Genomic DNA, 21,504 nt, shown 5'->3' with positions numbered 1-21,504 from the left:
GTGAAGTGTCGGTAAAACAGGCACGTTCCTGTTAAACGTTTTGCTTGCGTCGACCTGGCGATTTCCGCCGCGATACCTGGCCGGTGACGAGTCGCTGAGGGGAGCTGCCCCGAGAGCCCTCAGATCCGGGGGGCGCCAGCGAGGGGGCGACCGAGGCCCTGCCCCGGGACGCACGGCAGGCGAGGGGGACAGGGGCCTCATCGCGGCACAGAGCAGAACCGCCCTCGCTGGGCCCTAGGCTGGAGCTGGGGCAGGGGCTGGGGGTCTGACCCCCTAGGGCAGCCGCCCCCCAGAGCTGCCAGGCCTGTGGGAGGGGCTTGCTGGGCGGCTCCTCTGTCAATAGAAACGGGGCGGCCAGCGGCCCAGGGAGCTCGGCAGGGCCCCGGCGCGTTCTGGCGCAGAGCGCGGTGCTGAGCCGAGGGACTGGGCTGCCCGGGGGTGGGGCCAGGGCTGTCTCTGGGGCAGGTCCCCGTCCCTGCTGCGGGGAGTCCCCCGGGGCCCTGGCTAGGCTCCCAGCACCTGGGTCCCCTAGAAAGGCTCTGAATTGAGGCATCGGGGCCCTGAGAGCGAGATGCCCCCGGAGCCCCCCTCCCGGGCCTGGGGTGAGGTGGGATCTGAATGCAGATGAGCTGCGGCCCAGCGGCTCCTGTGTCCTGGCCCCGGCCCTGCCAAGCCCCTATTCTGCATCGGCCTTGGCGCAGACGGAGCCTCCCGTGCAAAGGGGCCGGCATGCTAATGAGCACAGTGTCTCCAGCAGCCCCCGGAGGGAGCGGGGGCAGCCCAGCGGCCTGGACAGGGCTCCTGCTTCCCACCCAGGGGGAGCTGGGGTCTGATTCTGCTGTGGCTGGGGGGGTCCCATCTCACTCCCAGTTAGTCACAGCACGAAATCGCAGTGAGGCTTGGCACGGACACGTCTTAACTGGTTGGTTCAGCTCCAGGGACACCCAGAGCTGGGTAGAGGGGCTGCGGGTTGGGAGTGAGGGGCACCGGCAGAGCTGGGGGAGGGGGAGCCCAGGGCCGGGCTATCAGGGGCTGCGGGTCGGGAGTGAGGGGCACTGGCAGAGCTGGGGGAGGGGGAACCCAGGGCCGGGCTATCAGGGGCTGCGGGTTGGGAGTGAGGGGCACTGGCAGAACTACACGCGGTTGCTCTGCCTGGCGTCCAGGAGCTGCAGGAACGTGGGACACTGAGCGCCGCCCGGGGCCCACAGGCTGTTTAAAGGGATCCCTCCTGATTTCTTGGCGCTACGCGCGTGCGTAAAGCAGCCTCCCTGCCCCCAGTTTGCTGCCAGTCCTGGCACGTTTGGAGGAGCAGGGGGGAGGGGTGTGACTGGGAGTTGGAGCGATTCCCCAGAGCTAGCGCGATGCCCATTTACACCTGCTGAGGGTTTGGCCTCCTGTAGCAGCGAGTTCCACAGGTTAATTGTGCCGCATAAACAAGCGATTCCCTGGGACCCTGCTGTTCAGTGGTGTTGCCTTTTTCTTATTCTTGGGATCGATCTAACCCACCGGGGGTCAGACTCTACTCTCACCTGAGCACGCGGTGGGCGGGGGGCGGATGCTCAGCTGGTGCAAATCAGCATCTTCCACTCACCCCAGGGGAGCTGCTCCAGTTTGCACCTGCTGAGGAGCTGTGGTGATTCTGCTGGAATGGGAACCAATCTTGTGCTACTAGAGGGGAAACTGAGGCACGGGGTGGTGAAATGACTTGCCCGAGGCAGCTGACAGAGGCAGGGGCAAAGGCCAGGTAGAGCGCTGGGACTCTGATGTCTATGGTGCTCAGTCCATTGCTGGTAGCGGGGGCGGGGAGGGGGGCTCCGTGGGTTGGAGCCCGGCCGTGGGTGACTGACCGCTCTCCTCTCTGTGCCCCCACAGCCCGAGGACCTGGAGGCCCCCTCCTCCCACACGTTCACGGTGAAGAGCTTCAAGAGGGTGAAGCCATGTGGGATCTGCGGGCAGGCGATCACGCGGGAGGGCAGCACCTGCCGAGGTGAGTTCACAGGCTCCAGCGCGACCAGGGAGTGGACTGAGCCAAGCTGGTACTGTGTGGCGGCTGCCGGGAGGCCGCCCGTGAGATGAGCTGTGGAGGTCTCAGCCCAGTTCCCAGTGGAGGAGAGCCCAGAGCTGGGTTCACAGCCAGGCTGGTGGTGTGATCAGAGGGACTAAGGGAGCGACTCCGTTGGGGTGGGGCACGCGGGAAGCTTCCCCCGTCGCTGCCTCTGCTGCGGGATGATCCACGGGCATCAGTGTCCGGAGCTGCCAGTCTTCTTCCACTGGCGTCAGACTCCCCCGGGGCCCTGCTGCATGCCTGGGAGCATCTAAATGCCCCCTCAAGGATTGAACTCACCACCCTGGGTCTAGTAGGCCAATGCTCAACCCACTGAGCCTTCACTCCTCCCCCCCCGCCCCGGTCTGTCTGATTTCCTGTCCCTTTCCTCCTCCTTCTGAGCACGCTCGCCTCTGACGGCTGCCGCAGATTGAGCGGAAGTTTCCGGAGAACTACCCACGGTGACGCCGAGATCTTTCTTGGGTGGTCACAGCTCATTCAGACCCCGGTCTTGTCCGTCTCGCGTTGGGATTATGTTTTCCAGCGTGTGTTACTTTGCACGTATCAACATTGAATTTCATCTGCCATTTTCTTGCCCAGTCGCCCAGTTCTGTGAGATCCTTTTGTAGCTTTTCGCAGTCTGCTTTGGACGTCACTATCTTGAATAATTTTGTATCATCTGCAAACTTTGCCCCTACGCTGTTCGCCCCTTTCCCCAGGTCATTTATGAATACGGTGAACAGCGCTGGTCTCACAGACCCTGGGGGACACCCCCATTTACCTCTCTCCACTGTAAAAAGTGACCATTTATTCCCACCCTTTGTTTCCTGTCTTGTAACCAGTTCCTGATCCATGAGAGGATCTTCCCTCTTATCGCACACATGCTCACTTTGCTTAAGAGCCTTCAGTGAGGGATCTGGTCAAAAGCTTTCTGGACATCCAGGTACACTAGATCCTCTGGATCCCCCTTGGCCACATGTCTGACCCCCTGAAAGAATTCTAATAGATCGGTGAGGCGTGATTTCCCTTGACACAGAGCGTGTTGACTCTCCCCCCAGCAGATTGTGTTTAGTTACATTACTGGTAATTCTGCTCTTTACCACCCTTTCAACTGCTTAGCCTGGCATTGAGGTGAGGCTCGCCGGCCTGTAAGTGCCAGAATCGCCTCTGGAGCCTTTTGTAAAAGTTGGTGTCACGTTAGCTACTCGCCTGTCCTCTGATGCCGAGGCTGCTTTCAGTGTGGTGCCATTGCAGTTCTCCTGGCTGGCCACAGGGTGGCACCCCGAGTCCCTGCATCAGGGAGGGCCGTGGCCAGGGCTGGATAAAGGAGGCTGCACTGGAGACCCGAGTGCGGAGAGGCCGGCAGGTGACTGAATGCGGAGGCAGTTAGATCTTGGAGACGGGGGTGCTGAGACGCAGCTCTTGTTAGAAGTGGGGGGGGGGTCTGGTCTCTGCTTGGGGCGCCCTTCGCCTGGGCCATTCCTGGGACGCAGAGCTGCTGTCTACAGGACAGACCCGGGTGGGGGTGTGAAACGCTTCCCTGGAGCCGAGGGTGGAGAGGCTGGAGGGGAGCTGCTGGGGGGGGGGGGGCCGGAGGCTGGCAGAGGGCCGTGAGCTGCTGGGGTGACAGGCCGCAGCGGGAATGCTACTTTCCCTGTGTAAATCAGACAAGATCCTCTAGGCTGATGCGTTCTCCGATTCTGCCCCCCACCTGCCAGCCCAGCCCTGCCCTGCCCCAGGCAGCGAGTCCCAGCCGCTCCTTGCAGCACTCAGAGGGGAAAAGGAGCCAGGGTTTGCCCCCCCCATGTCCTGGGAACCCCAGGGTGCCACTGCCCCGTGTAGCATTGGGTACCAGTGGGGGTGCAGGGGAAACCCCCCCCGGAAGACGGGGTGGAGGGGGGCGTTTTGAAAACCCCGTTGAGCCCCCAAAGCTGTGAGCGAGCCCGGCGCTACCCCGACTCCTGCCTTTGCCCCTGTCTGTGGAGCCCCTGGAGGGCAGACGACCCCTCTCCGAGGTGCTGGGGCAGCAGGAAGGATGCAGGCCACAGGCCTGGGGGAGAGCAAACAGCCGCACAGCGTCCCATTGGCACCCACGTCCTGCACCAGCGTCACGCTGGGTAAGAGACCTCGGGTCACAGGGACAAAGGGGCGGGAACGCCAGCCTCAAGGGTCCGCCCAGGGGCATCGGTGCCCAGTGGGGGTCTCCGTGGGGGTGGGGCCCATGGCACAGTAACGCAGGCCAGACGCCTCTGGCTCAAGTGACCCATCAGTCACCTGTTCACCTGCCTCTCAGCTTGACATGGTTGGCATAAGCAATAAGAATGATTTGTCCTCTTCTCCCATAATGCCCTGGGGTAAGAAGGTGCAAATAAAGAAGACCCCGATTCTACCCTTCCGCCACTAGATGGCGCGATTAACTTCTGCATGTGTTGTGCTCGAGGGCTGACCCTGAAATAGGCGTAATTCCCAGCGCTCCTGCCCGGCAGCTGTGCCAAGCAGCTGGGCGCAGTTCCAAAGCTGGCACTGCCCAGGGCATGATCCGGCTCCCCCAGCCGCCGCCCCCAGATGCCAGTGGCACACGCTGATTGGCTGGAGCTTTGCTCGCTCCCTTGGCCAGCGGGAGGAAAGAGGAATCTGCCTTCAGCAAGTGCAGGGCCTGGTTAGCGAGAAACCCGGGGCCAGGGTTAAAAAGAGGGTCCGTGGCACTCGCCGTGGGCCAGGACGTGCTGCCTGTGGGGCCTGGGACGTCGCGCTGCCCACCCTGGACGTCGTCATGTCCCACAGCACTAGCCAGGCTGGGCTGGCCTGGCCGGTACGGCACTGGAGTGGGACTCAGGAGATCAGGGCTAAATTCCTGCTCCGCCACAGGCGCTTGGGCCAGTTACTTAGTCGCTGGGGATCACGTCCTGCCTGTCGTGGCTGTGTAGATAGATTGCCAGCAGGGCGGGGACGTTCTCTTACTCTGTGTATGTACTGCACAGGGGCGGCTCCAGGCACCAGCACGCCAAGCCTGTGCCTGGGGCGGCAAGCTACGGGGGGCGCTCTGCCGGTCGCCGCGAGGGCGGCAGGCAGGTTGCCTTTGGTGGCTGCCTGCGGAGGGTCCGCTGGTCCCACGGCTTCGGCAGAGCTCCCGCAGGCTGCCGCCGAAGCCGCGGGACCGGGGACCTCCCGCAGGCAAGCCGCAGAAGGCAGCCTGCCTGCCCTGCTTGGGGCGGCAAAATGCCTAGAGCCGCGCCTGGTCCTGCACCTAGCGCGGTGGCACGTGGCTCTCACTCGAGCCCTCTAAACATGCTGTTGGAATACAGTGAGTAGGTGGAGGTACCCTGGTACCGCAGCCAGTAACGTTACCCATTCGGCACGGGGCACTTCCCGGTTTGCCTTTCGGAGTCCGTGCAGGGCTGCGTGTAATGCCAACGGGCGCAGTGCTTCCTCTTGGATGAGACCCAGGCCTGAGACCTTGTGCTCATTAAAGATGCTTTCTGTGCGGGGGTGGGGATGTTTGTGACTTAAATTCCTTCTGTTCTTCTAGCTGGCACAGGCATTCTCTGCTTCTTGACTTAAATGGGGGTGTTGGGTGTAGCTGTTTAACAGCTGCTCCGCTCCACCTCAGAGGTGGTTGCATTTCATCAGGGAGTGGAAAGGTTTTGCTGTAGGCTGGATGGGGCCGCAGCTATGGAAGGCCGTTCTCGCTCTCTCCCACGTGCTGCCCGAGGCATGTGTATAATGGCCGAGGAACATGTGCACGGACGGAGGGGAGGATATGAGCTGGCCGTGGCAGACCCCGGTGCAATTCAAGCCCCACTGATATGGATCTGTGGAGAGGTGAAGTCACTGGGCAGCGAGCCGCAAGCTTCTTGGCCCGGCCAAGTCCTTGTTATCAGGGCGGTCAGGTGCACCCCTGCTCTGTGCTCATTTTCCGATGGCTCTGCCGAGAAGGAAAAGCTTATTCAGGCTGCAACAATGCGGGCTTCCTGTGTTCCCTGCTGCACCAGGAAATAACCCTAGAGAGGAGAACCTCGAGGCACTGGGCAGCTAGCAGGACTGAGCTTTGGGGTTGGGGGGAGGCGGGGGTCCCTTCCCGATCTCTTCCCCTTGGGTTTGTGCCCCTTTGCCAGCTGGAAAGGGGGCGGCGAGAGAACTGTCTCAATAGCGTGATTGAAAATCCTCGCTCTTGCTTCTAACAGCAGCCGCTTTGGAAGTTCAAAGGCAAATCTGCTTCCTTCCGCACTGGAAGTTTGTTTGCCTCTGTTGTGGGTCCGGGTTGGGTGGTTGCACTTCCCGGTTTGTTGTTGTGGGGTTGCTGGTGGGATGCGCTAGGGAGCTGCTAGAGGTGCCGTGTGTCGCTGTGGTAGCGTTGCTCCGGAGCGCGCAGGTGACGCTTGCAGACTCTGGTCTGTTGTTGTAGGGTGGCTCGTGACTGGGCTGTTGGTTTGTGTGCAGCAAAGTGTAGGGAAGAAAGTGCCCTGGGGAGAGTTGGCCTGGATTAAGGAGCGATGAATTGGCTTAAATAAAACGACTGACCCGCGTGTGCACACACCAGTATCCCTGCACCCAGAGTATTTCCTCCTTTTCCCCCTCTGCACTTGCTGGTCCAATGGTCCGAAGGAGTTTCTAGAAATCTCAGAAGAAAGCGTCTCTCTGCAAGATTTCCGCCCCGGCGGGCTCAGCACTCCCGTGCATCTGGAGGGGGCTCTGAGAAGCATCAGTCCGTTTGAGTTCTTAGGCACTCTGGACCGTTCCATGCTCAGCCGTCGTTAATACTTGTCGGACAGACAGCCCATGGTGGAAGATACAGGCTGAAATACAGTTGAGGCTGGAGGAGTCTCTTTGGCTCTGATTATACAGTGGGATCCAGTGGATGCTGGCCTGAGACACAGAAGAGCTGGGTTCTATCCCCTGTTCTGGCACGGACCCACTGGCTGACCTTGGGCAAGACACGGCCTTGCTCTGTGCCTCAGTTTTCCCCATCTGTAAAATGGGTATAATACTGCTACTCTCTTTTGTAAAGTGCTCGCAGCTGTGCAGGTGAGAAGCCCCGTCTCAGAGCGAGCCGGTTATTAGCTGTGCTGACCCTTGGGAAACATGGAACCAGGTTTCCCAGAATGAAAAACTGCAGTAAAATTCCCCTGGGATGTGAGAGTCAAACTGGGTCCCTCCAGAGCTCCGGTCACAGTGCTGATGGGGATGATGCGGGAGCCGGAGGGGAATCCAGCTGTGAGGGCTAGCAGGAGACCCGCGGGGGCAGATCTGACTCAGCACTTCCAGTGGTCAGTTCAAAACCAGCCGAAGGGAACAGCGTGTACCTAGCCCAGTTCGAGGAGGGACTGGACATTTACACGGCCCTAACGAATATGCAGCGTTAGCATAATTAGTGATGGTGGAAATTCCGGAACGGGTATTTCAACGTGGTGCTTCAGGGCTTGGGCAGGTCTCTAGTAGTGACAAGAGGCAGATTCTCCCCCACCTGCGACTGCCGGGTTTGTACCCGTCTCTCTGAACCCACTGTCGGAGGCCGGACGCGGGGCTGGCTGGACCTGGGGCTGGCTGATCCTACGACACACACCAGGGGCCGTTTGTACACGGGCACGGCGGAGACGCCAAGGACACTGAGCAAACTCAGCCCCTCCTGGCCTTTCTTAGTGTGACTTGCCACGGGCTGTGGCAGGGAGGGGGTTAAAAGGCCACCCCCATTAGCCAGGTCGCCCTGCTGGGCAGCATGGAAGGGGGGGCAGGTGAGTCTCGTTCGGAGGGGGCGGGGCCGGGCAGGTGTTGCGGGGGGGGTGTTGGGGAGGGGCTCCCCGCCGCCCGGTGCTGATGGAATTTGGTTGGGGGCGGGGTGTACTTTGCATAAGGAGCCCCCAGCCCCCACCCCAAACGCTCTGCAGTTGCATCCAGTGGGGACCCTTCCCTTGCCGGAGTCGCTTGCAGCCTGTTGCTCTTCTCGGCCGTGGACGTGTTTCGCAGCCTTTAGGGAACGTTCTCATCCCCAGAGGGGGAAACTGAGGCAGCGGTGGGCTGTGTTACTGTGCCCGGCGGGTCAGTGGCAGAGTGGGGCTGAGCACCCAGGAGTCCTGCACTAGCGCCTAGTTCAACCAAGCTCCCTGGGTTCGAAAAGCCACAGTAACGAATCCTGTCCACAGGCCAGGTCCCCCCCTCCCCCAGGAACAATGACTGTGTTGTATCAAAGGAACAGATGCTGTTTCTGGCAGGGAGGCAAAGTGCCGTGTAAACCCCTGGGGGCGGGGAGCTTTACCTGGCCGGGGGCTTTGCTGGGACTTGCCAGGGGCTGGCGGGCAGCGCCTACGCGGTGCTGGCATCTGCAGCAGGGTTCAGAAATGCGAGCGCCAGCCAGCTGAGGACAGGGCTGGACCCCGGGGGCGTGGAGGTCCCCCTGCGGCGGGAATGCCGGGGCTGGGTTTGCTGGCGCTCTCCTGGCCTGTTGCGTGGGTATTTTACCCAGCTGGTGGGTCTCCCGGGAGTGCACTGGGAAGCAGCTGGTGATCGGCTGTGCCCAGCCTGTCTCAGCTCAGGCACGTGGCGATTCTCGAATGCCGCCTGGCGGGATCGCCGCCGTATGCCAGCCCGTGCCCCCGTGGGGTAGGGGGCTGGGGACTGACACAGCCCCCTGGGGAAATGCACTGGAGCTGCCGGACTCTGGGATCTCTCCAGGGGCCTGATCCTGCCCCTTCTGAGGTCTGTGCAGGATCAGTCCCTGAACCTCGCAGCTCTGCACTGTGCCAGCCCTGGGCCAGTGTCTGGGCTGTCACTCCAGCCTCCTCGCTGCTCCGCCTGCCCCAGAGAACCAGCTCCCCCGGGCCCGATGTCGCTTCCTCCTCTGAGTCCCGTTGAAAGTCAGGCAGGAGGAGCCGGGAGGGCGTTGGTGCGGGAGAGAAGACGGGACGTGTTAAAGTCTCCTGAGTTTGGGAATCTCTTATTGCCCGGGGGGGAGCGTGCTCGCGAGCAGGTGGGCCGGGGTGGGGAGGACTTAGGGTGTTTGCACGTGGCGTCTGTGTGTACGTGCTGCAGGTGCGAGAACCTGGGCCCGCCGTGCTCGGGAGAGGTGTGTGGCCCACGCACATGCAACGAGGGCATGTTTGGGTGCCAGGGTAGGCCACACGTGTGGTGAACTCCGCACGCCTGGGAGCTGAGCTGCGTCCGGGCAGCTGAACTGGCTGCTTTGTGCCCACTGGCTGTGCAGATCAGCCGTCGGCCGGGCTGAGCATGGGGTGCTGAGGGCGATGGCCCGGCGATAACTGGCTGGGTTGGGCCACAAGCATGTGAGAATGGGCTTGTGGGAGGAGCTCTAGGTGCCTCCGACACAGCCCTGCCCCTATTTTACGTCTGGGGAAACTGAGGCACAGAACAGTTAAGTGACTTGCCCAAGACCTCAGAGGAAATCCGAGTAAGAGATGGGGAGAGAACCTAGGAGTCCTGGATCCCTGTCCTGTGCCTCACCCTTCCTCCCTCTAGATGTGCTGAGGGCAGCTGCAGAGACCAAGGGCCTGTGCCTAGCAGGGAGACATGGCTCTGTAGCGAGGGAAGAATGCCCCATGCAATCCCACTCTGCTTTATTCCCCAGGGAGGAGCTGGATGGGGCCAGTGGAGGGAGGGAAGCCCTTTAAAATATCCCCACCCTGGCCCTACCGTTCACTTTAATCCGGCTAGGACCTGCCCTGGTTCCTTGGCAGCGCCTCTGCTCTGTGCTGAGGGCCCACCGCGGTGCCTGGCGCCTGGGGGTGAGCGAGGGAAAGCGTGAGCGGGATGGTCGATCGCTAATGGGGATAGAAGGGTTCCCAGGGATCCCTTTGCTGGACGGACTGCACCGAATTGGGTGCGTTTTGGACTGAAAGTGCCGATCAGCCTGGAAGCAGCACAGCGGGGCAGGGCCGGGGCCACGCGTGCTCAGTGACTCCTGCTCACGTGACCTGAGGGGTTTTCCTGGTGTGGTGATGCCGGGCGCTGGACTCAACCCGGCTCCCCTGGAGCTGCGTCGGCTCTGCAGGGACAATGGCTGGCCTGGCGTCTTGCTGTTGACATCAGTCGGGCCAAGATGTCACCGCCTGAGAATAAACCAATGTATTGTAGGCCCTGAGCTACTAAAACCAGGCACATGGGTGTTTCCAGGGACTGCTCCCACGCAGATCTGCCTAGGAGCAGGTCTCTGGAGTTCGCAGACAACCTCCTTGCAGGTCAGAGCGGCCTGCGAGAGTCCCTCTGTGGTTCTGTAATGCAGCCCTGCAGCCCTGTCTTAGAGAGAGGAATGGCAGGAAACTGACCTGGCTGGTTTCACGCTCCCTAGCTGAGTGAGCTGCAAAAAAAAAAAAAAGTAGGGGAAGGTAAATTACACAGCCTCCGGGCTGGAAAAAAGAGATCTGGGATTTTCAAACATTCTCTGTTTCAGATCAGTCTGGAGAATGGGAGCCTGGGAAGGCGATTCTCACTCTTGATGCCGAGTCTTGAAATTGTGTCAAATATCGAACTCGTAGCATTGCAGGGGGGGGCTTCTGTTTGCAGGTTGCATCGTTTGTGGCATGTTAAATCAACCGTGCAGCTATGCAGAGACCGGGTGTGTTTTAGCTGATACAATCCTATATAACGTATTTAGCGCTTTTCATCCGTAGTGCTCAAAGGAGCAGTGTCATTTCCATCTGTAAAATGGGGAAACTGAGGCACAGAGCGGGACACTAAGGTCACACCCAGCTAGGACTCAAACCTAGGTCTCCTGAGTTCCAGTTCAATGCTCTAGCCATGCTGCCTGCACAGCTATAGGGAGGAGCCCCGCCCAGATACTATGGTGATGGGCAGTTGGAGACCATATAAGTACCCAGGGCTTCTCTGATTTAGTGTTGGGCAGCGCTTGTGCTGGGCCTTGGCAGCGATGGGTGCAGGGGCGGCAGGTTTGTATAATTTTTGGAGGTGCCCAGAACGAGTCCAAGTCCTGCCCCCCTCCCCCCCACCTGCCTTTGGCTCTGGGAGGGAGTTTAGATTCAGGCTCTGGGAGGGGCAGATGTGGGGTATAGGGAGGATGCAGAAGGGGGTTTTGGGTGCGGGCTGGGGGTTGGGGTGCAGGAGGGGGCACAGGAGGCAGGCTCTGGGAGGGAGTTGGGGTGCGGGCTCTGGGCTGGGTCAGGGGGTTCGGGGGCAGGCTCTGGCAGGCAGTTTGTGTGCAGGGGGTGGGCTCGGCTGGGGCAGGGGGTTGGGGTGCGGGAGGGGTGAGGGCTCTGGGAGGGAGTTTGGGTGCTGGGTCTGGGCTGGGGCAGGGGTGCGGGAGAGGGGAGGGGTGTGGCACTTACCTCGAGCGGCTCCCGAAAGCGACCCGCATACCCCTCTGGCAGCAGCTCCTAGGTGGGGGAGCCGGAGGGGGTGTCTATGCACCGTTGCCCACAGGCACTGCCCCCGCAGCTCCCATTGACCGCAGTTCCTGGCCAATGGGAGCTGCGGAGTTGGCGCTCAGGGAGCGGATAGTGCACAGAAACACACACACCCGGGGCCACAGGGATGTGCCAGCTGCTTCCGGAAGTGGTGCAGAGCGAGGCCTGGCAGGAAGCCGCCTTAGCCTCGCTGCACTGCTGGTGGCGGTGGCCGATGCCCCCCGGGCCCTTTTAAATCACCCGGGGGTGGCAGGCAGGGCTGGGAGATGCTCTGGGGGAGGCGTGCAGGGGCCGCAGGCAGGGTCGGGGGAGAGACTCGGCCCTGAACATTGGTGGAGCCGGGCCCCCGGGCCCTGAATATTCCTGGAGCATGGGTACCATGGACCCATAGAACTCGCCACCCCTGGGTGGGCGGGCTGAGGAACAGACGTTCCCTTCCCTGCCTGTGATCACTTAATCGGGGAGTGGAGCATCTCCATCTCTGACCCTTCAGTGGGAGACGGGAAGGAGGGCGCGAGCGGGTGCGGAGAGCCGGGGGCTGGCCTGCAGGACTCCAGGGCAGCTGGAGGGCCCGAGAGAGGGGCGGGGGAGCGATGGATTAGCACCGCAGAAGTGTGGCTGTATCCGCCCTGCTCTGAACACCTCACCGGCCAGGCCCAGCTTCCAGGCTGGCGTGGAGCAGTGGTGTTGCTAGCAGAATGTATTGCGTGGGCGGCGGGGGGGGGGGGGGGGGTTGGTTCCCTATGGCACTGCCATGCCTGGTCCTAGGATCCCATTGCACCGGATTGCACCATGTTGGCCCCCGGGGACAGCTGGGGCCCGTCGTGTGCAGCCGGCGCAAGCACAGAATGAGGGGTGAGCTGCAGGCTGGCAGCTGGCAGGAGCGGGCGTGGGGCAGGGCAGGTGAAGTAGGGGCTGGATGTAAGCTGGATACCTGGCAATGCTAGCTGAGTGCCTGGGGCCGTGGGAGACGCCAGCCCCGGCTAGCCCCCGTCGGAGCCATGGCCCGGGTGGCCTGAGACACACCCTGTGGCTCGGACAGCAGTGGCCATGCAGGGTGACTCAGGATGCCGTCAGGGCTGGGGACTGCAGGCTGCACCGCCTGGCCTGTCTCCAGCGCTCCCAGAGCAGGACTGGATGGTGGCGTCCCCGGAGGAAGCCGCCCAGCAGGGCCCCGAGGAAGATGCATGTTGCCTCTCGATCTCTGGGTTCTCCTGAGTGAGCAGCTGGAGAGCTGAGCTCCCGGGAGGGCTCCCCTCAGAGAAATTGGCCCATCTGGCTTTGTCGCGTTGCTGGAGGTGGCCAGCAGCAGCCAGAGCCCGGGCTGTCACTTGTCTGGTGCAAGCCTCGGGAGGTCTGGGACAGCAGGTGGGGGGTCCTGTCCTGGGGTCCTGGCTTCTCTTCCCCCACCTCGATCGCTTTCCCTCCGTCCTGATCCACAGCTCCCCTCACTCTGCTCCGCTGCGCCCTCTCAGTCCCAATCCACAGCCCCCTGCTTTTCCAGCCCAGCGCTCCCTCTGCCCCGTACCCCAGCTCTGTCGCTTGCCCTCGATATCCCCCCAGCTAGCCCAGCCCCGGCCCTCCCTGGCACTGGAACCAGTGCCCTGCTCGGCAGCCCGGGACCGAGGGGAATCCCGCGAGCGAAGGCAGGGCCTGACGCCAGCCCGCCTGCTCATCCAGGCCGGGCCCGTCTAAGAGCGCCGACGGTGCTGACGTGCCAGGCGGGTCTGGCCTCATGGGTGCCCAGCAAATGGAGAATGGGCACCCCGTGCACACCGCTGCTTTCGCTCTGCCCCACAGCCCAAATCTCCCGACGCTCGGGGTCCTCCGAGGGGTCCCCCTTCTGCTCGACCCCTGGCTCTGCCCTGCCCGGCTGGGTCTGCAGCGAGGGGCTCAGAGAGGCCGAGATCCTGGCTCCGAGACAGGAGGTGGCGAAAACTCCTCTTTCGTTCCGTAACCTGGGGCGGGGAGGCCGTTCCCCAGCCCCAATGTGTGAGCAGCCGGTGAGGAAAAGCAGGAGGGGACCGGGCCGCATTTTGAACATTCCTGCTGGAGTGAACTGCTCAGGAACATGACTCCTGGAGCGAGAGGGCGGGCCGGGCCTGCTCCGTGCGCACTGTGCAGTCACGAAAGAAAGAGGCAAAGCGGGGGGGGGGGGAAGGGGTAGGCAGGCGAACCCTGAGCCCCGGGGCAGGCTCTGACAGCGCGGCAGGCAGCTCGGCACAATGTGCTCAGTATGTTCCCGAGGAGCCGAGCTGCTGCCGTGGGCCGGCGCGCTCCGGCGTACCTGTGCCGCCAAGGCTATCCTTGGCTAGGTGCCAGGTGCTTCGCTTTCCTCCCCCTCCTCCGCCCCGGCCTGCGCCTGGCTTTCCCGCAGCAGCCTGGAGAGTTTGTTTTGGTTGGTGTTTCTGTCCCGGGCGGCCCCTCTTTGTCCCCCCCGGTTCCCTGCGCTCGGAGCCGGGGAGGTGAGCTCGCTACTGAGTCCTGCTCTCTCTCTCTCTCGCAGGGTGCAAGCTGTCCTGTCACAGGAAATGCGAAGCCAAGGTAAGGAGCTGCCCCTTTCGCAGCGAACTTTCCTTGTGTTGTGGGTCCTGGTCGGGTGGGAGTCGCTCTGACTCGGGAAGGGGTGGGGGGCTCTGCTCTCCTCAGCTTCGTTTCTGTGCTTGGGTCCTGATTGTCGCTCAAGGTGACACACTCTGGTTACAAAGCGCCGCTGGGGACCTGGGCTGCTCCCTGCCGCCCGCGGGGAAGTAAAGCTCATCCCTCCTGTTCCTTTCCTTTGTGCGCCCAGCAAACGTTGGTGCCTTTCCGAGCTGCCGCTGGGCAGGGGTAGCTGCTGCTTTGCAGGTGAACGATCTTTCCTTCTCCCGGCCCCTAAAAGCGGGTGAGATCCTGGCCCCGGGGAGCTCAGGGAGACTTTTGCTGTTGATTTCACTCTGGGCGTTTAAAGCACACACATTTCCAACTGGTTCGCTTAGCTGCCCGGCGTGCCCCCTTCACGGCAGCGAGGGCGGAGGAGTTCTTGTCTCCGTGCTGCCCGGCCTGCTCGGATGGTCGTTGGTTGCAGCTGGTGGAGATGCCGATACTCGGCCCCTGATCTCGGCATCAGCTGCTGGTTGGGGATGGCTTGGTCTCGAGCCGGGGGCTGCTGGGAGCTTGCCTGGCTGATCTGGGTTTGTGGTGTCCCTGGGGCACTGGGGGAGAGCGCGGCTGGTGCTCTCGTGCCGGCTTTCCTTCGGGGGCATGTGCATTGCACCGCACGGGGGCATCTGGGCAGGGTGCAGCCGCAGGCCGGGTGCGTGGGGCAGCTTCTTGTATCCCGGGCGCCCGCCAGTCCGTGCGCCCGTAACCCATCGTGCTGCAAATATGCAGTGGATGCAGCAGGTCAATTTGGGGTGATGTGCTTGAAGAGTCTAGTCCACTGGCCTCCCAAAGCCCCCCGTCCTGCTCCTTCACCTGCCTCTGCTGCTCAGATGCTTGCTGCTCCTCCTGGCTCCTCTGGGAGAGGCCGCGGGTTTCCTCGTCTGCTGCTGGCTTCTCCTCCTCCCATTGTTTCCCCTGCATCTCGGAAGCGCCGGGGCCCGTGTCTGTTCCGACTCGCGGTGCACAGGCCTGCGTAAGCCCTAGTTGCCCTGCTCCATGGAAGGGTGTTGATGGAGAAGGGGGAGAGGGGGGTTGCACAGAAGATCTGGGTATGAAACAGGGTCTCGGCCACCATCTGCTTGTGCTCTTGGATGCTGCATGAGGAGGGAGAAGCGGAGGAATCTCCTCAGGTTGACTGACAGGAGGGCAGGTGATGCTGTCCCCAAACCCAGCCTAGGACCTGGCCACGGAGAGGGGGCCGGAGCGCCTGGGAGTCACTGCGCTGGTGGTGTCTGACGCAGCTTTCTCCCCATGTCTCTTCTCCAGCTGCCAGGAGCCATCCTGGTACGGCAAAGCCCCGAGCCGGGTCTCTCTGCTGGGGTCCCCCCTCCGCGTGGGGTGTGCGCCGGATGATAGCTCTGGAGCATGCAGAGAACGGAGCTGGTGTCACCCACGGGACGGTGTGTTCTGCGTCCCCCTCTGTGCTGCTCCACACAGGGTCCGTCTCTGGCACTGCTCCAGCGCCAGGCCCCTGAGCCCCCAAGCTGTTAGCTCTGCGGGCCCTGGGTCAGTGCCCGGTGTGGGGCTGTCTGTCCTCACTATCTGGGCTCCTCCGAGACTCTTCCACTTTGGTTGCTGCCGGTCCCTCCTCGGTGCTGGTCTCCCCAAAATGCAGCCACCCCTTCCTTCAGCTGGCCCTGGAAACGACGACACATCCAGCCCACCCTCGGGACACTCCACTGCCTTTCTCCGCAGTGCTCACAACCCACCATAGATCCTTCTCCCCACCCCTACGTCCTTAGGCACACGGGCACCGGCAAAATGGATCGGACCCCAGGTCCATCTAGCCCCGTATCCCGTCTCTGATCGTGGAAGGTGTCAGAACCCTGCAGCAGCAGATGGGAGATGATCTCCTTTGTTAGGTCTCTAATAGCGATCGGCTCACCCTGGAAGCAGGGAATTTAATATCCTGTCCCAAAGTTGTCCTACCATTAACTGGAATAACTCTGGATATCCTCATTAGCCAGAGAAATGTCCAATCCCTTTCTGAGACCTGCAACGTTTCGGGCCGCAGCAACTTCCTGGGGCAGTGAGTTCCACCGTCTTTCTCCCGAGTGGAAGCAGTTCTGCAGAAAAGGACCTAGGGGTTACAGTGGACGAGAAGCTGGATATGAGTCAGCAGTGTGCCCTTGTTGCCAAGAAGGCCAATGACATATTGGGCTGTATAAGTAGGGGCATTGCCAGCAGATTGAGGGACGTGATCATTCCCCTCTATTCGACATTGGTGAGGCCTCATCTGGAGTAGTGTGTCCAGTTTTGGGCCCTACGCTACAAGAAGGATGTGGAAAAACTGGAAAGAGTCCAGTGGAGGGCAACAAAAATGATTAGGGGGCTGGAGCCCATGACTTATGAGGAGAGGCTGAGGAAACTGGGATTGTTTAGTCTGCAGAAGAGAAGAATGAGGTGGGATCTGATAGCTGCTTTCAACTGAAAGGGGGTTCCAAAGAGGATGGATCTAGACTGTTCTCAGTGGTAGCAGATGACAGAACAAGGAGTAATGGTCTCAAGTTGCAGTGGGGGAAGTTTAGGTTGGATATTAGGAAACACTATTTCACTAGGAGGGTGGTGAAGCACTGGAATGGGTTCCCTAGGGAGGTGGTGGAATCTCCTTCCTTAGAGGTTTTTAAGGTCAGGCTTGACAAAGCCCTGGCTGGGATGATTTAGTTGGGTTTGGTCCTGCTTTGAGCAGGGGGTTGGACTAGATACCTCCTGAGGTCCCTTCCAACCCTGCTAGTCTATGATTCTAAGAGCCGGACCCCCTGATCTGGAATGGCCTCTCCGCTCATAGGCGGTGACTCGTGGTTCTGCAGTCCCCATCTGAGACGCCACCGTCTCTGATTCCCGCCGCTCCCTCACTGAACTATCCCTGCTGCTCCACTTCCTCGGCCGGCCGCCCCAACCCTTGTCTGCCTGCGTCTCCGGCCGCCCTGCCTGCCCGAGAGTTCCCTATTTCCTAGGCAGACTATGCTTGGCTGATGGGCGTCTGAGAGGCTCCTTGGTGGAAGATGCAAGGCAAACATGGCGCGGGTGGCAAGAAGCAATGAGATGTGCTCTTTCTCTTTTCTTCCTGAGCTTTGCCCTGCTGCGGAAGGACCCTTTCCATTGCCATGTTTCTCCTCGCTGTCACTGCTGGGTGTACAGAGCATCAGGTGTTAAGCTCCGCCCACAACCTTAAACTCCACCCACAGCTTCAGTGGAAGGGCTTCAATGAGTGTCGGTGAACTAGGGAACACTGCCCTCATTAGGTTTCAGAATCAACGCTCCGCGCTGTCGTGTCTGTGTGCCGACTCAAGAGGGCAGCGCCGGAGTGGTTCATATTCGGGAGGTTTTCTTCACGACCGTGAAGGCCAGAAACAAAAATAATTGTTTTGTTAAATGAAACCACCTGGCTGGAGTGTCCAGGCTGCCCGGTTAGAGACGTGCAGTCCCGCGCAGTGTCCTGTGGCCTGGGATGCCAATACTGACATGGGCACGGCGGGCCCAATTCTGGGAGGTGCAGGGGGTGCCCATGCAGCGAGGGGGGCATCCCTTCTGTGCTGGGGGTACCACCCCAGCCTCCCTCCTGATCCGTGTCCGTGCTGGGACTCCAGGGGGCGGTGGGGTTGGGCGTGTTTCCGAGGTTAATGGCTGCAGCAGTGCTTAGATGCTGTACGTAGGACGCCACGGTGCTGGTATTAAGGTTCAAGAGACCCAGGTTCGCTTCCCAGCTCTGATATATGGGACCTAGGGCAAAGCAGTTTAATTTTTCTCTGCCTCAGTTTCCCCTCTGCACAGTTGAGACTATCCTCCCTTTGTCTGCCCTGTTAGACTGGGAGCTCCACGGGGAGCCTGCAGTCCTGCCTTGGCTGGGCGCATTGCACGGCTTGTGCCCTTGTCTCCCCTGGCATCTCCCCTCGTTGCACTCTGGCAAGAAGTGCAGTGTTGGGATTGTTTGCGTAGGTGGAGGACTGGTGATCTCACCTCCGAGGTAGCTAGCATGTGGCATGGACGCCAGGGCCCTGTCTACACTAGGGTGGAGCAGCAGCCGGAGAGCTCCCCAAGTGACTGTGCAGCCGCAGCTTGTGTGTGTCCTGATCTGGGCTTCAGGGCTTGAGCTGGGTCTGCTCATTATTCCTGGGACTTAAAGCAGCACCTGGGACCCCAGTGGAAATCAGGGCCCCGCTGCGCTAGGCCCTGTACGTATCCCTAATAAGGGGCAGTCGAAATAGACGAGACAGAGGAAGGCGGGTGGGGAATGACTTGGCCGGGGCGCTGGCAGCTGTTCTTTTAGCTGAGGGCTCTTGGCCCCAGGTTCCCGGGGTTGCTCAGCGAGGAAGAGCTGCAATGCTCCAGCCGTGGGCGCCGGACAGACTGCAAAAGTGGCCCAGCCATCCCACCCTCATGCCAGCAGGGAAGGGGCTTCTGTGCTTATGCAACCCAGCTCCTGCCAGGAGCCAACGGGCAGGGGCCAGGGCCCCCTTTATTGCACTCTGCCGAGGTCAGGCTCTCCGAAGTGGGGGGCAGCGCCCTGTCTCCCGTGCCCATGACTGTAGCCCAGTGCACGGGGGTGGGCATCAGGGGAAGAGGGTGGGGGAGAGATACCAGCCCTTTGGTTTGGCCTGGCGCAGCTCAAGCGGAATAAATCAAACTCCCAATGTTCCTGGCCCGGCCAGCCCGTCATTTTGGGTCTCTGTGGCTACGGCTTCAAACCCCAGCCGAGCCCTCGGGCTGTCACGTTTCCAAACCCCCGCGAGCCGCCAGCGCGCTCCATCCACCGCGGCGGCCGCTGCTGCTCTCGCTTACCCAGATGGGCTCCATCTCGCTCGTTAGCCTGATCAGAGCAAAAATAAATAAATAAACCTGCCCTTGGGTATGAGGTTATTCCCCCTCTCCCCCCACAAGTGTCTTTGAGATTTTACGCCCCATAGGAAGAGGAGAGGGGGAAATCTCAGTAGCCGGCGTCCAGTGCCGTGGAGACCCTACAATAACACAGGGCTCTGGGGAGTAACAACAATGGGCGTTTGCAGAGCGCGCGGGGATGGCGGGTGCTGCAGCCCTGGAAAGGGCTGCAGGCGCTTGATTTTTTTTTGTAAATCCATCACTGGGGCTGCCAAGAAACAATTAGACAACAACCACCGAAAAAACCAAATCCGGCTCTTTAAAAAAAAAAAAAAAAAAAAAAAAAAAAAAGGCCGCAGGACTAAGCTCCTCCCATTGCTGTGTGGGGCAATTAACTCCTCAAATGCTGGACTGGCACCTGGGCGGTTTGTGCCAGTCTCAGGTGCGTGGGCAATGTACTCTAGGGCGGGGGCTCTCACCCTTTGTCTTTGCCCCCCCCCCCCAATCCTATAAAAGCTCCACGGCCCACCTGGGTTTCTGTAGATAAGAGCCAGGGCCGGCGTTAGGGGGCAGCAAGCAGGGCAGTTGCCGGGGGCCCCACGCCGCAGGGGGCACCGCAAAGCTACATTGCTCAGGCTCCGGCTTCAGCCCCGGGTGGCGGAGCTCGGGGCCCCGGGCTGCAGTCCCAGGCGGCAGGGCTTCGGCTTCAGCCCTGGAGAGCCCTTAGAGAGTCTAATGCCCGCCCTGCTTGGTGGCCCCTCTGGAACCTGCTTGCGGCCCCCCAGGGTCCCCGGACCCCACTTGAGAACTACTGCTCTAGTCTATTACCAGGCTGGGTTTTTTAGGGTCGGAGTTGGGGGGCAAGGGGAACATTTGCTTTTGGTGCAGGGAGGGGGGACCCATCCTAAAAGTTAAAATTGCCAGCAGATCTACTAGCCCTACTAGCTTCATAATTATTAGTCTAGTCAGTAGCTCTGAGGTGCAAGGGGCTGTACAACCGCAGAGCAAGAGCCAATCCCAGCCCTGAAGACTTTACAATCTACACAGATGCTGCATAGAGAAGAGGCCCGAGGCCCGGAGGCGGTCGGTTACGCTCCAGCGGTCCCGCAGGGGGGCAGTGGTGAAATCAGGACTTGACCCTGTACCAGCTGTGTCCTGACGTAGCATCTTTCTCCTTGCAAGGTCGTCCTTCCTGGCCAGCCACGGCAGTGCCCCTTTAAAAAGCACCAGCCCAGGCCGATCACCTGACCGGGTCTGTAAAAACCTGTTGGGTTCTGTTTTGTGTGAAGCAGAAGAGGTTTGGCCGGCGCGGAAAGGGCTGTGTCTATACATCAGCGGCAAAGGCGGGGGAATGGGGCAATGTTCTCGAGACTATTCTAGTCCCTGGGGGAAGGCCGGCCTGCTGTGTGTGTTCCCAGCCAGCAAACGGGGCAGGTCCGAGCCTTTCTCTTCGCCGCTCCGCAGGCCAGAAGGATGGGTGCAAAGTTACCGTCTGCTCCGGGAGCAGGGCAGGGAATTCAGACCCCAGCCCCAGTTTCCTGTGCGTTAGGTGGGGGCATTTAATTAGAGACCTTTGCAGCAGTGGGGAGCGCGGGCAAAGCCAGCCACAAAGCCAACCACGGCTTGAAAGAACAGGCCCAGTCACTGGTCTGGGGAATCTGGGAGATGTAGGTTCAAGCCCTGCTCTGCCACACCATCGGTGCTGTGACCGTCGGTCAGCCGCTCAGGGTACACTCGCATTGCACGCAAAGCCCGGATCTGTGGGACTCGTGTTCCCAAGCCTGGGTTCGAGCATCCACACTGCACTGGGAACCCCGGCTTTGCAACCGCCCTGCTGCATCCACGCTGCAGTCTGCAGACCCGGTCCGAACCGTGTGCGCTCGTATCGCTGTGGGGGGGTTGCCGCATAGCCCGTTGCAGGAGAACTTGGTTCTCCGGCCCGTGAGAATGGAGCAGACCTGTGTGGGGTCGTCTCGCCACGTCTCACGTCCCTGGTGCTGCAATGGGGGTAGCAGCCTGCCCTGCCTCACCGGGCGGGGGGTTGTGAGGATAGATACGTCGCACTATGAGGAGCTCAGGTGCTCCGGGGATGGGGGCCGTAGTGAGACAGGTAGCTCTGCATTTCAGCAGCCGCGCCTGCACTTTGCCGGGCTCAGCGTCTCGTCGCCCCAGAGGATCGCATGCAGAGAGGACTGTGTCCACACAATGAATGCTTGTGGTGGGGTGCACTGAAATCCTCAGAGGAGCAGGGCCAGTGATGCGACCAGCAGAGACTACAGTTCCCAGCGTGCAGTGTGCTGCCCAGCTCAGGATGGAGCACTGCATGCTGGGACTTGTAGTCCCCTTGAGCTACAGCGGTGGGTTAAAGTCAAGGCTGGCTGCAGCCTTTTCAGCACAGGTGTGTTCGATGCGCCGAGGGGAGATGCCTTCCAGCCCAGGCAACTTCAGCATTCGTGTCCCTTGGGAGGCGGCTGAAACCAGGGGACTTGGGCACAGTTTTTTCCTCTCTCCTTTTTGCATGCAGAGGGCTCCGTAGGCCGGACCGTTCGAGCGATGGTTGAGCACTGCAGTCGGTGCAAAGGCAGGGAGCTGAGGACTTCAGACAGCGCTGCTAGAGCGTAGGACAGT

At 61.0% G+C, this 21,504-nt stretch overlaps 1 protein-coding gene across 7 annotated transcripts in view; it reads left to right on the top strand.

Annotated features, from left to right (window-relative positions):
• The window catches only part of TNS1 (tensin 1), a 252,557-nt gene that overhangs the window by 9,635 nt on the left and 221,418 nt on the right, over positions 1-21,504 (top strand). For all 7 annotated transcript variants that reach the window (XM_039493617.1, XM_039493616.1, XM_039493614.1 and 4 more), the window contains exons 2-3: positions 1,873-1,987; positions 13,922-13,959. In XM_039493617.1, coding sequence (XP_039349551.1) covers positions 1,873-1,987; positions 13,922-13,959 — 153 coding nt within the window. The remainder of the gene's footprint in view (positions 1-1,872; positions 1,988-13,921; positions 13,960-21,504) is intronic.

The sequence above is a fragment of the Mauremys reevesii genome, linkage group 11 (assembly GCF_016161935.1).
Source record: "Mauremys reevesii isolate NIE-2019 linkage group 11, ASM1616193v1, whole genome shotgun sequence".
Taxonomy (NCBI): Eukaryota; Metazoa; Chordata; order Testudines; family Geoemydidae; genus Mauremys; species Mauremys reevesii.
This window is presented reverse-complemented; position numbering and strand designations above follow the sequence as displayed.